This window comes from Ceratotherium simum, chromosome 29, assembly GCF_057802395.1.
Source record: "Ceratotherium simum simum isolate JZ-2026a chromosome 29, ASM5780239v1, whole genome shotgun sequence".
NCBI lineage: Eukaryota > Metazoa > Chordata > Mammalia > Perissodactyla > Rhinocerotidae > Ceratotherium > Ceratotherium simum.
The window spans coordinates 8,521,078-8,537,605 of record NC_141928.1 but is presented as its reverse complement, the minus strand read 5'-3'; the positions used below and the strand labels follow the sequence as shown (position 1 = coordinate 8,537,605).

The following is a 16,528-nucleotide window of genomic DNA, read 5'->3' as shown; positions in this document are numbered from 1 at the left end:
AATCAGTGGGTGGGATTGAAGTTCCAATCTGATCACATGGCTGGTTCTCCTGGCAGCCAGCCTCCACCCTTGGGTGGGGTCCAAAAGTCATCTTCATTAACACAGACAAGTCACCCATTTCACCTTTATGGCCCTGAAGCGTTTTCAGGAATTGAGGACAAGAGACCAAATATAACAAAAGATGCTCCCATTTCTCTTTTTTTATTTTTTTATTTTTTTTTTTTTAAAGATTTTTTTTTTATTTATTTTATTTTTTCCCCCCAAAGCCCCAGTAGATAGTTGTATGTCATAGCTGCACTTCTTTCTAGTTGCTGTATGTGGGACTCGGCCTCAGGATGGACGGAGAAGTGGTGCCTCGATGCCTACCCGGGATCCGAACCCGGGCCACCAGCATCGCAGCGCGCGCACTTAACCACCAAGCCACAGGGCCGGCCCGCCATTTCTCTTATCACTCAGAAAATTCCAAGGGTTTTGGGAGCTGTAAATGAAGACCAGTATATCTGAGAAATATATTTCAGTCATCTAAACGACCAAATATATATTTCTTTTTTTTTTTTCTTTTTTTTTTTTTTTAAAGATTTTATTTATTTTATTTTTTTCCCCCCAAAGCCCCAGTGGAAAGTTGTATGTCGTAGCTGCACATCCTTCTAGTTGCTGTATGCGGGACTCGGCCTCAGGATGAACGGAGAAGTGGTGCCTGGATGCGCACCCGGGATCCGAACCCAGGCCACCAGCATCACAGCGCGCGCACTTAACCACCAAGCCACAGGGCCGGCCCCAAATATATATTTCTTATAAATCACAATATCACAACTTTCTTTTCTCTCCTCCCAGCCTTTGTGCTGTGGTTCTCATATATTTTTACTTCTATGTATGTTATAAACCTGATACCAAACCTCTTAATCTCAAATTCATGTGCCCGCTCACAATAAGCCAATCACTGAGACATCAGTACTTAGAGATGGAGAAAGGCTTATTTGTTTTTGTGTGTGTGTGTGAGGAAGACTAGCCCTGAGCTAACATCTGATGCCAATCCTCCTCCTTTTTGCTGAGGAAGATTGGCCCTGGGATAACATCCATGCCCACCTTCCTCTACTTTATATGGGACGCCGCCCCAGTATGACTTGACAAGCAGTGCGTCGGTGCGCACCCAGGATCCGAACCTGCAAACCCCGGGCCGCTGCAGCGGAGCACGAGCACTTAACCACTGCACCACTGGGGCAGCCCTGAGAAAGGTTTATTTGAATGGGCCAAAATGAGAAGGTAGGAGCATGGGCTCTCAAATCTACCTTAACAGGAGAAGAAAGCAGGGGGTCTTATAGAGCTAAGGAGTGTGGCAGGAGGAGTTTCGGAGAAACAAAGGGGTAAGCCTTGTTTCTCTCACTCCTGATAAGCCCCCAGGGAATCTGACTTCTGGGCATCAGTGGCAACTGGGGGCTGGTTATCTGGTGATCCTTGAAGGCTTTCTCTTTTTTCTATAAAACAAGCTCATAAATCCTTGTTACCCCTCAGGTTATACAGGAAAACAGCAAAGATCACTCCTGAGCTAACATCTGTGCCAATCTTCCTCTTTTTGCTGAGGAAGACTGGCCCTGGGCTAACATCTATGCCCATCTTCCTCCACTTTATATGGGACGCCGCCACAGCATGGCTTGACAAGCGGTGCGTAGGTGTGCACCCAGGATCCGAGCCGGGGCCACCAGCAGCGGAACGCACACACTTAACCGCTATGCCATGGGGCTAGCCCAAAGGTAATCTTATTGTATATTTACAGTAACCCTCAGGTACCTGGCTTCAAACTCACAATTTATCATTTTATTTTTGCTTTAAATAGTCACTTATCTTTTAAAGATGTTACCAAGGAATGGGCTTACTCTGCTTACAGTGATCCGAGCCAGTTAATCACAATGAGTTACGGATCGAGAAAGGAAGTTTTAATACAATTTAGCCAGCATAATCTGGAAGATGGCAGATTAATGTCTCAAAAACCCATCTTCAAAGATTACAGAATCTTGAGGCAGTTATATAGGGAAAATGGGCAGTGAGGAGGGCGTCCAGGGATGTTGGTCTCCAGGCATGACAGGCTCCAGGCATCACAGTGTTCCATTCTTCTGTCAGCTGTGATGGATACCTTGTAGGTGTGTTTCCCACCTGTGGTCAGCCTGTTCCTGGAGAGAAACTCATAGAACAAAGTTGTTAATTTATCAGGCTCTAGGGGAGTACTTATGTAAGCGGAGGCCATAAGTCAGGAGAGCATGTGAATTTTTTAGAGTACGTGCAGAGCAGCGAATAGTCACACAGAGGAGGGGCTGGGGCCATTTAGTGTAACAAGATGGCCTCACTTATGCTCACTTACAAAGAGACCTAAATAATAAGAAAAAAGTCCTTTATATTTACCCACACAGTTAGCATTTCTGGTGTTCTTCATTCCTTTGTTTAGATTCAGATCTTCCTCTGGTACCATTTTCCTTCTCCCTGAAGGATTCCTTTAACATTTCTTATAATGCAGATCTGCTGGTGATAAATTCTTTCAGCTCTTCTATGTCTGAAAAGTCTTTATTTTGCCTTCCTTTTGGAAGGTGTTTTTCTGGGTGTAGAATTCTGGGTTAGCAGTTTCTGACCAGAAATCCCCTGTCATTCTTATCTTTGTTCCTCTGTGTGTAATGGGTCTTTTTTTTCTATAGTTACTTTTAAGATTTTCCTCTTTATCGCTGGTTTTCAGAAATTTAATGTGATGTGCTTGAGTGTAGGGTTTTTTTTTTTTTTTTTTAATGTTTCTTATGCTTGGGGTTAGTTGAGCTTCTTGGATCTGTGGATTTGTAGTTTTCAATAAATTTGGGGAAAAATCTGCCATTATTTCTTTAAATATTTTTTCTGTCCCCACCTTCATGGACTCCAGTTATGTATATATTAGCCTATTAGCAGTTCTCTCACAGCTCTCTGATGCTCTGCTCATTTATTTGTTTTGTTTTTTCTCTGTGTTTCATTTTAGAAAGTTTCTATTGCTGTCTTCAAGTTCATTAATCTTTTCTTCTACATTGTCTAAACTGCTGTTAAAACCATCCAGTATATTTTTCATTCAGACATTGTAGTTTTCATCTAGAGGGTCTGTACTCTCTCTATTTAACATACTTGATCTTTCCGTTAGCTTCTTGAGCATCTGGAATACAATTATGACTTTTAATATCCTTGTATACTAATTCTATCATATATGTCTTTTCTGAGTCTGTTTCAATTGATTGATTTCTATCCTCATTATAGGTCTTTTCCTGCTTCTTTGCATTTCTGTTAATTTTTTATTGGATCTTATCTTGTTGGTTCCTGGATATTTTTGTTTTCCTATAAATGTTCTTGAGCTTTATTCTGGGATGCAGTTAAATTATTTGGAAACAGTTTGACCTTTTCAGGGCTTGCTTTTTAAAGCTTTGTTAAGCAGGGCGAGAACAGCATTTAGTCAAAGGCTAGTTTTGCCCCACTATTGAGGCAAAACCCTCTGAGTACCCTTCCTGAACCTCCCTCTATTATGAGGTTTTCCACTCTGGCTGGTGGAAACAGGAACTGGTCTTAGGGCTGTGGTGCCTCTGGATGGTTCTTTCCCCCCCTCAGGCCGTCTCCTCACACGCCTGTGCTGTGACTCTGTGCTGTGCAGCTCCCTCCTCTCTGGTGCTCTGTCCTGCAAACTCTAGCTGCCCGGACTTTCCTGGACTCCAAGCTCCATGTCTTCAACATGGGGAGACTGCTGGGCTCTGCCTGAGTACCCACCCTCTGCACCGTACCCTGGAAGCTCTAGCCGGGAAGCTGGGGCAGTCGTGGGGCTCGCGTCACTTGTCTAGCTCTCTCAAGAGTCACTCTCCTTTGTTGCCTGATGTCCAGTATCTTGAAAACCATCATTTCACATATTTTACCCGGATGTTTAATTGTTCTTGGCAGGAAGGTGAATTGGTCCCTGCTACTCCCATCTTGGCCGGAACCCCTGAGTTCATAACTCAGTTCTGTTGTATGTAGGAGTCCATTAAATTAAAAGCCAGTAACCAATTACATAAGAGATTTCTCTTATGTTTGTAGATGGGGGCCCAAAACATCACCATCTTCCCCATTTCACCAGACTTTCAGGGCCTAAAAGCCAGATTCATTTTCATGAAAGGATTACGTATTTACTTAGGGCTTACGGCTCTGGACTGGCTTTTCTGTAGTATTAAAACTACTTAGTTGCAGGGCCGGCCCGGTGGCGTAGTGGTTAAGTTCACTTCGGCACCTCGGGGTTTGCAGGTTCGGATCCAGGGTGTGGACCTACACACTGCTCATCAAGCCATGCTGTGGTGGCATCCCATATACAAAATAGAGAAAGATTGCCACAGAGGTTAGCTCAGGGACAATCTTCCTCACCAAAAAAAAAAAAGAGAGAGAGAGATTTTCAAGTCATTCCGTAATAGTATGTATAGAGCTGCCTTATTCTTTTTAACAACTGCACAGGGTCCATTGCATGGGTATGCCATACTTTATGAACCCACTCCCCTTTTAAAGGACTTTAAGTTGTTTCCAAACTTGTGCTATTTAAACAAGGCTGCAAGAAATATCCTTATATTTTATCACATATCGTATCACATACATATCGTAAGTATGTATCTGTGATCTCCCACGTGTGCAAATATATCTGCAGGATAAATTGCTGGAAGTGGCAGTGCCATGTCCAAGGGCTTGTGCTTTGGAAATGTCGGTGGCTGTGACTAAATTGCTCCTCAGAGAGGCTGTACTGATTTACACTTTCATGGCAGTGCATGAGGGTGTGTGTCTCCCCACACTCTCCCCAACACAGTTCATTAAACTTTTTTCATGCTTGTGTTTTTAAAATAACAGTATGAACACTGTATCAAAGAGTCACCTTTGGGGGAGATGACAGTAGTTGGTGACTACATTTGTCTGCTAGTAAATTGAGAAATAGAGGACCAAAGCGTAAGCCCCATTTGTTCATCATCATTACTCAGTTGAGTCTGCAGACTTCATCTGTGCTTCTCCTGGGTCCTAGGGCTGGAAAGACCTGTGACTTGGTCCCTGTCCTCAGGCAGCTCATCGTGTAGAGGGAGACACGAGAGGAGAAGCTATGATATGGCGTGCCTTGTGTTATGCACCGTTGGAGAGAATGGCATAATGGAACAAGGAAAAGTGTTGCTAGGTGTCTTAGGAAGTGTTTCCAGGGTCTCTTAATCATGTTAAACTTGATAGTGAATGTCAGCCCGGACACAAGACAAGTGGAGAGGAGGAAGTTGGGCTCCTGTGGACAAGCCAGCTCAGGGTGGGTTCTGTGAGACTGAAAGCTCATCTGGAGGCTGCGCCTCCCTGCAGAACTGCCGGGCTGCATGCAGGGAATCGGCCGCCTGTGATTGGAGGGATGTTGCCGGTTGGGATAATGAACTTGGTAGTGTCGGCAGAGGTGATTGGCCGCGCCCTGCTGCAGTGAGATTGCAGCCTGGATGCTCGGGTCCTCGCTGCTGTGATGACCATTAGTTGAGCGAGGACAGCTGAATAATTGGGAGCTCGAAGTTGCTTCTGCTTTCAGGAGAGGTCTGTCGGGCTATTGCTTTTTCGTTTTTTAAAAAAGCCAAGCATTTGGTCACCGTCCACCTGCAGAAGTGAGTTTGTGTTGAAGAAGCTCCAGCCTCTGTCTCATTGCCAGCAACGCGGTGGGGCTCTCTTAGCGTGAGCTACTTCTCAGGCCAGGCACGACAGCAGTGCTAGCCAATTTGAAAAAGCAAGAGACAGCCACTGCATGCAGAGTTCCAGCCTTACAACCCCCAGGCTAGTCTTCCAAGCAGCTGTGTAGCCAGCGACCCTTGGTATTGTGGTCACATCCCTCCTCCAAAGTCCCCGTCGCGACGTTCGGAGGAAGCCGTGATGTTGCAGATGCTGTGGCATTTTCTGCCTAGCTTTCTCCCCAGTGCTGGGTGCCAAGGCTCCAGAGAGGGCACCGATAAGGAAGTCAGAGGCACCCCAGCTCCTGCTCGGGGAGACCAGATGTCAAGCTTTTTGGGGAAACAGGACGGAAGGGCTGAGGCCACGGAAAAGAGACCCACCATTTTGCTGGTGGTCGGACCTGCAGAGCAGTTTCCTAAGGTAATGGCAACCTCAAGAGGAACACCTGGTTTAGGGGCTGGTCTGGGATCATTTTCCTGGAAAAAACTGGAGTGTGGGGAGGAAGAGAGGACTTATAAATCAATCATTTTGGTCTTGGGGGCCAAGGAGAAATGTTAGACAATGAAGAAGCCCAAATCTTCAGTCCACAATCTTTCTGTGGCCACTGTAAAAAGCTTTATTACCCTATTAGGACCACTTCAGTGTGGCCATTTGGGGCGGAAAGGTTGATGCAATAGAAGGTTTACCCTAGGATTTGTCAATTTGGCCCCAGAAAGCCATTTGAAAGGAGGGGATAAACGATTACAGTGTGTCTTATGTCTTAGTGTATCTGAACAATGCAGGGAGGACCAAGCTAAGTGGGCAACAGAGTGACCTTCCAGAGTTGAACCCAACTGCCTGGAGCTGGGAGGGCCAGCCTGTCCGGCAGCCCGAAGGTCAGGCCCCTTGCCCAGCTGCAGAGGACCCGCCTTGCCTTTGGGTCTGGGGGGAAGGGGGGGTGGTGAGAGGAGAGGTTGGAGCCCCTCTCAGGTCTGTGGGTCTGCTGAGTGCCAGGGCCTTCTGTCCATGTAATACCCCCATTTCGTAGATGAGGAAACTGAGGTACAGGAAGGCTAAGTGATTTGCCCAGCATTAAATCGTTGAGGGGTAGAGCTGAGGTGTCACCCCTAATCTGTCTGGAACTTTGCCCTGATTGCCTCGCTTTCCATTAAGAAGGCAGCTCTTAACAGGACCAGCTGAGTTCTCGGGATTAGAACAGAAAGTGCCGTGTGGCAGCGATTTCTGCTGCCTGCGTAGGAGTGACCTTGTTCACCTCCTGAGCTTCGGTTATTTTGAATCTTCTTTCTCAGGAGAAAAATCAACTGGAGAAGGGAAGGAGATTCTGCCCTGTGTCTGGCACATTGTAGAGTCCCAAAAAATGTTCGCTGAATTGAATTGCTACAGTTAAGAAATAAATGTTCATTATTCGTTTGCTAAATGGGGGGGACTTCTGATGCAACAACTTTTGCAGTCTTGTAAGTTGAAACGTTGAGGAGTTGAGAATCCTTAGTCTGTGCTGGGCTCCTCCCGGTCGGCAGGGGTCTCAGAGTCTGTATTATGCCTGAGATATGCCTCAAGAGGGGTCACTTTCTACTTTTAGATCATTTTAGACGAGCTCAGAAATGGTGGTTGTGCTATCTTTTGTGAGGAACTTTTATCTACAGACCTGCTTGCCTTATAGCCAAGGGATTAAGGGATTGGCTGGCTCCCTTTTAAATTCACCTACTTTTTGACTTTAATAATTAACTGCTCCATTTCCCAGACTCACAGCGACACCTCTCACCAGCCCTCCTCCCAGGATGGCCACGCAGCAGTTCCAAACGGCTTAGTTCTTGGCCTGCAGAATCAGGAGCGAGCGGTGGGGGCTGATCCTGAGACCCACCCTTCCAGGGGCACTTTTCCCCAAAAGAGAGACAGATCAGCTGGCTCAGGGAGAGGGGAGCCCCCAGAGGGAGCTGGATCAGCCGATTTGGTTTGAAACAAGAAAGAAAGCACATCTGGGCAGTGTGGACTCTTCAGAAGCAGATAAACTGAGAATTGGGATCGTTAGTGTCCTTTTCCAGGGCAGCTACTTTGAAGGTAGGGTTTGGGTTTGTGATCACTGGCCGATGGGGCCTGGCCTCTCCAGTTCTCTCAGGAAGAAGCTTCCAAAACGTTCTGGAAACCTAGAGAAGTTCACTTTGGTTCTCAGGCTTCTTGGTTTCCAATCAGCACGACTTTATTTTCTCTCACTTCCCCTGTTTAAATATGTCTGCTGGTGAGTCAGGTTCCTACAGCCTTTTATTCTAGAAACTGCTCCAGTTTTTCCCTTTATCTTTGTCTTAGAGTTGACCCGCAGTTGGAGAAGAAAGCCATTCCTCTGGAGTGGGAGGTGCCCTCAGCGGCATTCAAGCCTCAAATCCTGAGAGGCTGTCTCAGAAGCTCAGCGAATTTTGCTCATTGTGTGTCTAATTGCCAAGTGTAGGCAGGTTTCACTGGAAACCGGCTACACTGGGCTGTCATGGCAACCTGATCATCAAATGACACTGTGGCGACGGCAGCAAATGAGGTTCGAGAGCCTTACGGGTGGGTGGGGCTAGAACAGCCGGATGCTGGCGGGGCTCCTTCGCATATTAATCTTTTTGGCTTGATCTGAGTCACTGCAGAGGTGGGGGAAAATACTTTATGACCTAATGCTCTACTCCCAAAGGCACTGTACCTGCCCTGTTCTTACTCATGGTATTCCAGCACTTACAGGAGGCATCTGCTTTTTTGGCATGAAACAGAGCATAGAACAAGGAAAACTTGGAATGGCATTGGCAGATTTGAGGGTGAGAAGAACTTTACAGATGAAATGAACTCTGAAACCACTGAATTCCTCAGAATCTAGAGTTGCCGTCATTGTTCCTGAGTAGTAGTTGTTACAGGAATGGACATCAGAAGAGAGGAAACAAAAGTAGATCTGGGTCACAAAAGGAGAATAAGTAAAGAGAGCAGAGAAGAACCGGAGATAGGAGGAGGGGAGAGAGAGCATGTGACACTGGGATCTTGAAGAACTGGGCGCTGGTGCCAAACACTATCAATGGACTCCAGCCCTGCTTTAGTCTGCTTCCTTATTTGTATTTCTCATCTGTGGGTTCAGAAGCTGTAACAGATCGTGGTTTTTCTTGTTTTTTTTAGCTAAGGCTAAGCCTAAACTTGCTCAGGCTGCACCTTTCCAGTACACCTGCCGCCATCCAATATGAGGTATTGCTCACTGTAATTCTCAGTGTCAGGGCATAGGCATTCTTTGGAAACTGAGTTCTAAAATCTCTTTTTGGCAGTGTGGAGTCTGGGTGTTATTTTAAGTGGTTTGTAACAAGATCGGGGCCCTGAGTGAGGCTCAGCCCCGCCGCCACCAGGCTCTGGGGCCTGGGCACACCAGGTAACCTCTCCTGGCCTGTTTGACCATCTCGGAGATGAAGGGACCAGCCCAGAGCCCCGCTGGGCCCCGCTGCGGTAATTCCAGGGAGAGAGTATTTACCTTGGGCACTGGGTGCCTCGAGATTGGCTCAGCTGGGAAGAATTCCCGGTTTTTGTGTGAAAATGCAGTTCTGCGTGACCGTGAAACCAGGAGGACAATGGTTTAAATAAATAAGCAAACGTCAATTTAAGTTTGTCCAATGAAGACATTCTGTTGGACTCCGTCACAGTTGCAAAATAAAAATAAGTTAGAACCCTTTTTAAAATTAAGGTTGGAATAGAATTAACGTTGTTTTAAAATAACATTGTACCAAGCACATGCAGACCTTTTCAGAGAACATTTCCTGACCCCATGGTAACCTTGATCTGGAGAGTAGTGAGATTTGTTATAATCGAGGAGATTCCATTCTATCCTAGAATACAGTTGCTGTTATTGGATAATGCTTTAATAATCGTTCCTTAAAATACAGAATATAGGGGGGCCGGCCCGGTGGCGCAAGCGGTTAAGTCTGCGTGCTCCCCTGCGGCGGCCCGGGGTTCGCCAATTCAGATCCTGGGTGCGCACTGACACACTGCTTGTCAAGCCATGCTGTGGCGGCGTCCCATATAAAGTAGAGGAAGATGGGCACGGATGTTAGCCCAGGGCCAGTCTTCCTCAGCAAAAAGAGGAGGCTTGGCATTGGATGTTAGCTCAGGGCTGGTCCTCCTCACAAAAAAAAATACAGAATATAGGTTTCACTTTTATTTGGTCTTGTTTTCATATCTCTTCTCAGATTTGTTTTGTAAATACATCATAAAACTCAATAGTACAAAAAGAAAAAATTTCAATGGTGTAGTTATATTTACCAAAATTATTTGAAAAATGTAGTTTATTAGGAAATGAACATCTCTAGTCGAACAACTTATTTATTCAGTCAAGATATTTGCCATTTGGTATTGGACTGACTACAGTCGTCACTGAAATGAGATACTTCAACAGGTCTGTGTAGCTTATTTTCATTTCAGAAGCAAACGTGAACAATTTAACAAAGGAAGATCAGCATTTTAAAATTCAGCTCTTTATATATGTGAACCTCCTTTAAAATAGAAATAACAAAGGGCCGACCCGGTAGCGCAAGCGGTTAAGTGCTCGCGCTCTGCTGCGGCGGCCCGGGGTTCGCCGGTTCAGATCCCGGGCGCGAACCAACGCATGGCTTGGCAAGCCATACTATGGCGGCGTCCCATATAAAGTGGAGGAAGATGGGCACGGATGTTAGCCCAGGGCCAGTCTTCCTCAGCAAAAAAAAAGAGGAGGATTGGCAGATGTTAGTACAGGGCTGATCTCCTCACAAAAAAAAAAAAAAAGAAAAAAAAATAGAAATAACAATACATTATCTTGTTGAGGTGGGTAAATGCCCTGAAGACTGTTTGCAGACACTCAAAGAAACAAACCTGAGGTCTTCATCAGGAGGGGTCCTGTTTGCTTCTTGGGGTCTCAGAGGCCTGCCAAGCCGGATCCATGCATTCAGAAACTGCTTGTATCAGGCACCTTCCGTGATTAAGGCATCGGCTCCTTCCCGGCAAGGAGGTACAAAGGTTCAAAACAACAGCCTCCTGCTTTCAAGGACCCCAACAGTAGAGATAAGATATGTGTATAAAAATAGCCCCAAAGTGGAACATTCTGGATTGGGCAGTTTAAGAGACAGCTGACTATCATGGGTTTAGGTGGAGGCTGAGCAGGAATCTGCCTGGATAATCCTGAGCTGCCTCTGGACACCTCATTGGATCCACCCTAGTGAAGCCAAGACCCGTTTTTACAGACTCAGATAGATCTCTTTGAGAAGGGCCAAAATGTCATATAAGTTATTAAAATCTCTTTCATAGTGTTGTACATAACCATTAGCATCTTACTTTAAAATCCTTTTTTTGGGGCGGCCGGGTGGCGCAGCTTAAGTGTGTGCTCTCTGCTTTGGCGGCCTGGGGTTCGCCAGTTTGGATCCCTGGCACGCACCGACACATCACATGTCAGGCCGTGCTGTGGCGGCGTCCCATATAAAGTAGAGGAAGATGGGCACGGATGTTAGCCCAGGGCCAGTCTTCCCCAGCAAAAAGAGGAGTATTGGCAGATGTTAGCTCAGGGCCGATCTTCCTCACAAAAAAATAAATAAAGTTTTGAAAAAAAAATAATAAAATCCTTTTTTCAAGTTTTTAACAAAAGCTTTTTAGTGAATTAAGAAATTGCTTTTATTTTTGTGGCTCTCCAAATGATAACCATCCATTTTTATCCGTGCTGGTGGTGAGATTTTGTCTATATTAGGAAGTGGCGCACTGTAGAAGGAACAGGCGAGGCCGAATCCTTTTTCAGCTCTGTGACGTGGTCTCTTCCTCCGTAGCACGAATCTCTGACACTTTCCGTGGGGAAGGAATGAGGTGGAGATTGCAGGCTGGCTGGAGAGGGTCACCCTTAAACCAAGATCAGATCTGGACTTTGCAGCACCTGAGATTTCTCTCATCCTCACCTAAAAGGGACCTTCTAGAACAGTGTTGCCCAGTAGAGCTTTCTGTGGTGATGGAAATGCTCAGTGACAACGAGTGGCTATCAGGCACTTGAAGTGTGGTCATCTGGCTAAGGAACTGAATTTTTAATTTCATTTAATTTTAATTAATTTAAAATTTTAAAACTTCCATATTAAACAGTACAGTTCTCAGCCAAAAAGCTACAATTATACTGAACTTAAGTGTTCTGAGTGAGTGTGGGCTCTGAAGACCACGTCTGTGGGTATAAGTGAGGCCCTGGCTGACCCCAGATTGGCGCTGCAGGGGAGTCCCCCAGCACGACGACCTTTAGCCTCGAGTGTCCTCTTCCTGCCCCCAACACGTCAGCTCCTCAGTGCTGTGGGACCCCCAGGGGAAGGCTGCAGGGTCTTGGGTTGGTTCTGAGGTGCTCACATTGCACCTCAGGAGTGTCCTGGAAAAGGTCCCTGGAGCCAGCCAGAACTGTGCCTGGAAGGCCGTGTGGCCAGGGCTCAGCCAGCTTGGCGGGCCACTCTCCTGTGGATGAATGAGCCCACAGTGGGGCCACTTTCCAGGATGGCCGGGGACCGGCTCTCAGCCACCCCGGCCGACTTCCACCCTCTCAGCTAAACTGGGCCTGTTTTCAGGGAGCATTGATTCCATCTCTACGTCCACTTACTTTCTGTTGGGAATGATTTACGAAGGAGACAAAACGATTGTATCGTGTGACGCATTTGGGGACCTTGTGGGAAAACAGGCTGAAGGCTGTTTGCTCACTTGGAGGGGTTGGCAGTGGAGGGAGAGGATTTGTTTGGGCCCCATGCCAAGGCCAGGCAGAGTGCTCTGCTGTCTCCAAAGAGTTGACTCTGGGGAGCAGGTGACTTCAGGCCTAATTTTCACTCCTCTCCTCTAGAGAGATCCGCGGCCTCCAGGGCCCTGCGCTCATTGGCTGCTGGGGGACTCACGGTGGGCGGACTTTCTCAATTAAGTAAGAGGGCAGGGCTTCGGGAGCCAATGACAGCCGCGCCCCAGCAGGGCTTGTGCAAGTTTGCCGGGCCAGGCAGCATTCCCATCCTCGCCGCCGGAACTTGCTGAGCGCCTGGCTCCCCGTCACCATGCTCTGCCTGTGCCTGTATGTGCCGCTCATCGGGGAGGCCCAGACCGAGTTCCAGTACTTTGAGTCCAAGGGGCTTCCCGCCGAGCTGAAGTCCATCTTCAAACTCAGTGTCTTGATCCCCTCGCAGGAGTTCTCCACCTACCGCCAGTGGAAGCAGGTCTGTGCGGGGCCGCGTCAGGCTGTGAAGGGCAGGGCGCGCTGCAGCGGTGTGGCTGAGTGAATGGATGAGTGGTGGCAGAGGGTATGCTTGCATGGAATGTCCCCACCGTGCCACCCACCGAGGGGAAAGAATGTCTGAAATGTGCGAGTGCTTTCCCCATTGTCATGAGGCTACAGCCCATGAAAGGGTGACGTCACGGGAATGCTTGGCTTTCATGTGACTCCCAAGGAAGGCTAGAATTATAGGGAAGGCACTTGTGGGAGATGGAAAGGAATTCTCTTGCGGGGGTGGATTCCTCAGAAGTACAGGGCCGGGAAAGGAGGACAGTCCAGCTGCTGTGAGGCTGTTTCTCTGAGCTGGGGGCCAGAGGCCAGGAGGGCACGGGAAGGGAGATGCAGAGAGGCCCCATGCTGGGGGCCCAGGAGTGGGACCCTTAGCTGCAGAGGCTGGTGCAGAGGCTGGAGCTGGCAGCGCTGTGCCCTGGGTGAAACAAGCCAACATGCAGAGGTGGGGGGAGCCTTCCCCGACATCCCTTTGGAGCAGGGAGGCAGCAGAAACTGTTCCGGTTTTAAAGATGAGGAAACAGCTCCAGAGTCTGGGAGGGCCGTTTGCCTCCTAAAGGGGCCTCCCAACTTCTCTGTTAATCAGATCCCATGCTGTCCCCCAGCGCCCCTGGTGTCAGTGGTGGTCAGATGGTGATTTGCATAGCCTGTGAAGGAGACGAAGTGGGCCTGCTCATTCTGAGGTAGAAGCAAAGACTTGGAGAATATTTTGAAATCAGCCTCAATGAGCCCATCCTTGGGTGTCTGTAACACAGGGCACCCACCCCACTAAGGCGCATGGACTGTGTTGGTGGCAGAGCAGCCCAGATATCAAAGAGCTTCGTGCCTAACGTTTGCCTCCACCCTAAATGGCATGTAGATTCTATTTCCGCTCCTGCCATAAATCAGTGATAACCCTATACGTAATGTGCATCATTCTTGGCTGAAAGCACAAATGTCTGCAGGAAGTTAACATAACTCCAGACAGCAGATAAAATACGGACCAGCACCTGTCTCATGTTCCAGCCACACACCCCACATTGTTCTTTGGATCATGTTGGGTGACACAGTATCTGCCCAGGCCTCCTCCTACCACCCTTAGTGGCTGAGCAATCACAAAGAGCCATCAGGAGGTTCAGAGTGACCGTGATTGTAATCGTTGGAGAGTGCCAGCTGGCCAACGGTCCGTCCATTTCCAAACCCGCTGGCTCAGAAGACTTTGAAACCCATATTGGTGTGTGGATAGTGAATGTATTTCTTACTGAGAGAATTGGGCAACACAGGAAGACTATAATCATTTTCCTTAGGAAATTCTCGGTCCTAGTTTTGGGGTGTTGCTGGGTTGGAATGACTCATGTGTGTCCCTTACCTTCTTGAGATTATCCTTTCGGGTGGCAGCAGGATCTCTAGGGAGGTGGCTCTGGGGTCCAAGGCCTAGCTTGAATCCTGCCTACCACTTCCCTAGCTGTGTGACCTTAGGTAAATTACTTAACCTCTCTGAGCTTCTGTTTCCTTCTCTATAAAACTGGTGGGAGTGATGGTACCTACCCTCTAGAGCTGTTTGAGAAGATTCACCAGGTCATTAGAGGTAAAGCCTTTAGCAGGACCTGCGGCACAGGCCAAGTACTTGCCCTTTTGTGGAAAACTTCCAGTTGCTGAGCATCCAAAACTGACTGCAGCTACTGAACGAAGCTCACCTCTAAGGGCAGGCGTGGTTTTGGAACCTCACTGCCGAGGAGCAACATGGCTTCAAGTCGTCTGGAGTCACTAAACTGTTACTAAGCAGAGCTGTCCTGCTTGTCAGTGCGTGGTTGCAGGAGCTGAGGCTGGTTTTATCATCCTGCTCCCCGGAGAGCCGAGACTGGCAGTGCCGTCGAGCCCACGTCCTGTAGTTCCCGTGGCTCTTGCTGCTCCTCCAGCCTCCAGAGTTCTCTCTGGCAGTGTTTTGGCCAAGTAGGCATTGACAGAGGCCAGCGCTGCCCCATACCTTCACCCTGGCCACCCAGTTGTTCTTGGGCCAACGCCGCTTTTAGGGATAACAAGAGCAGGCTGCAGAGTTCCCGGTGGAATCTGGAGCTCCAAGGCCGTCCCCGCATTTGAGCAGAGGGCGTGTGAGGCTGAGGCCTGGTGCCGGGGCCAGCGCGCAGGGGAGCCAGGCGGCTGACCCTGGCGCTATAACAAGCTGGCTTCAGAACGCTTGAGATGAGAAAGCGCCAGGCCCCGCACTGTTGGCCTCCATCTGACGGGCTTCTCCTGGGGGATCCTTTGTCCTCTGCTGTGAGGGAAGCACAGTGGGCTCCTACTTGGGCTCCGGCCTGCCCTTGTGGGGGATCCAAGTGGTGCTTTGGGAGTAGAGCAGGGGAAGCATCTCGGGTCGTTGGGGCCACCTCGGCTCACGGGTTAGCACAGTTGTTTCCTGGGGACAAGGAGAAGCTGATGCCTGACCAACAGGACAAACCTTACTTGTTTTTTACAGAAAATCGTACAAGCTGGCGATAAAGACCTCGATGGGCAGCTAGACTTTGAAGAGTTTGTCCATTATCTCCAAGATCACGAGAAGAAACTGAGGCTGGTGTTCAAGAGTTTGGACAAAAAGAATGATGGTGAGTGTCGCCTCCAGAGCCAAGGCTGACGGGGTCTCGGTCCTCTCCAGGGGTCTGGCTCCTGGCTCACAGCCGTCGTCGTTGCAGGACGAATCGACGCTCAAGAGATCATGCAGTCGCTGCGGGACCTGGGAGTCAAGATATCTGAACAGCAGGCAGAAAAAATTCTCAAAAGGTGAGTGCTTAGCCAGCTTCTGTATTTGATTTAATGAACATGTGATGAAAGAAAAGTTCTTGGAGCAATTCTGCGGCGTCATTCACTGTATTGACCCCGTTTCTCCGAACTTTGGCCTCTGGTGGTTTGAAGGGATGAATAAGTAACTCCTCCCCGAGAGCAGCCGCTGCCCGGGTTCCAGGTCAGCTCTCATCTGAAGAATCACCCGGAAGTGTGCCCACTCCCGGTGACCCTTGAAGAGAATCACTAGCTGGGGGGTTTCCAGTAGGTGAAAGAGGAGCGAGGGGCACCCTTCTCTGCCTGGTCGTGAAGGGGAAGGGCTCACAGGGCGTAGCTCCACCCCGAGGATGGTAACTTGCTCTTAACCACGAGAGACAGCCCGTGGGCGAGCTGTGGTCCTGGGGGTAGCGTAGTTGTTGCTGTGCTGGGAAATCGCACAGGAGAGCCCTGGGAGCAGCTTCCTCTCCTGGCTTAGCCTTTCCGAATCCCTGGGGCCTGAAGCCGGCTGGTCAGGGCCAGCGGCTCTGACACTGCTGCCCGGGCGCTGTGGCGTGCGCATCCTCGTGCTGCGCTGTGCTGTGCTGTGCTGTGCTGTGCGCTCACCTCACTAACATCCGCTCAGAGCACTTACTGGTGTTGTTTCTCCTCTCTCCTCTGCGTCCTCCTTTGTCTGTCTGTCAGAATACGAACGGGCCACTTCTGGGGCCCTGTCACCTAGTAAGTATCCGTGTCACCCCGGTGACTGCATCCCTCCCTCCTTGACCTCTGTGCCTGATTAGAATGGGGTTCTTGTGGGCCATTATATCCCTTTTTTTGTGCAAAGTGGGG

At 48.6% G+C, this 16,528-nt stretch overlaps 1 protein-coding gene across 7 annotated transcripts in view; it reads left to right on the top strand.

Moving 5' to 3' along the window:
• SLC25A25 (solute carrier family 25 member 25) overlaps positions 1–16,528 on the top strand; it is a 35,319-nt gene that overhangs the window by 12,035 nt on the left and 6,756 nt on the right. For 2 of the 7 annotated variants that reach the window (XM_087419014.1, XM_087419016.1), the window contains exons 2-4: positions 15,399–15,525; positions 15,613–15,700; positions 16,382–16,417. In XM_087419014.1, the coding sequence (XP_087275140.1) occupies positions 15,399–15,525; positions 15,613–15,700; positions 16,382–16,417 (251 nt within the window). Of the gene's footprint in view, positions 1–5,534; positions 6,112–12,655; positions 12,879–15,398; positions 15,526–15,612; positions 15,701–16,381; positions 16,418–16,528 lie in introns of those variants that run through there. The other 5 variants (XM_087419015.1, XM_087419017.1, XM_004423504.3 and 2 more) reach the window with 5 other exon arrangements.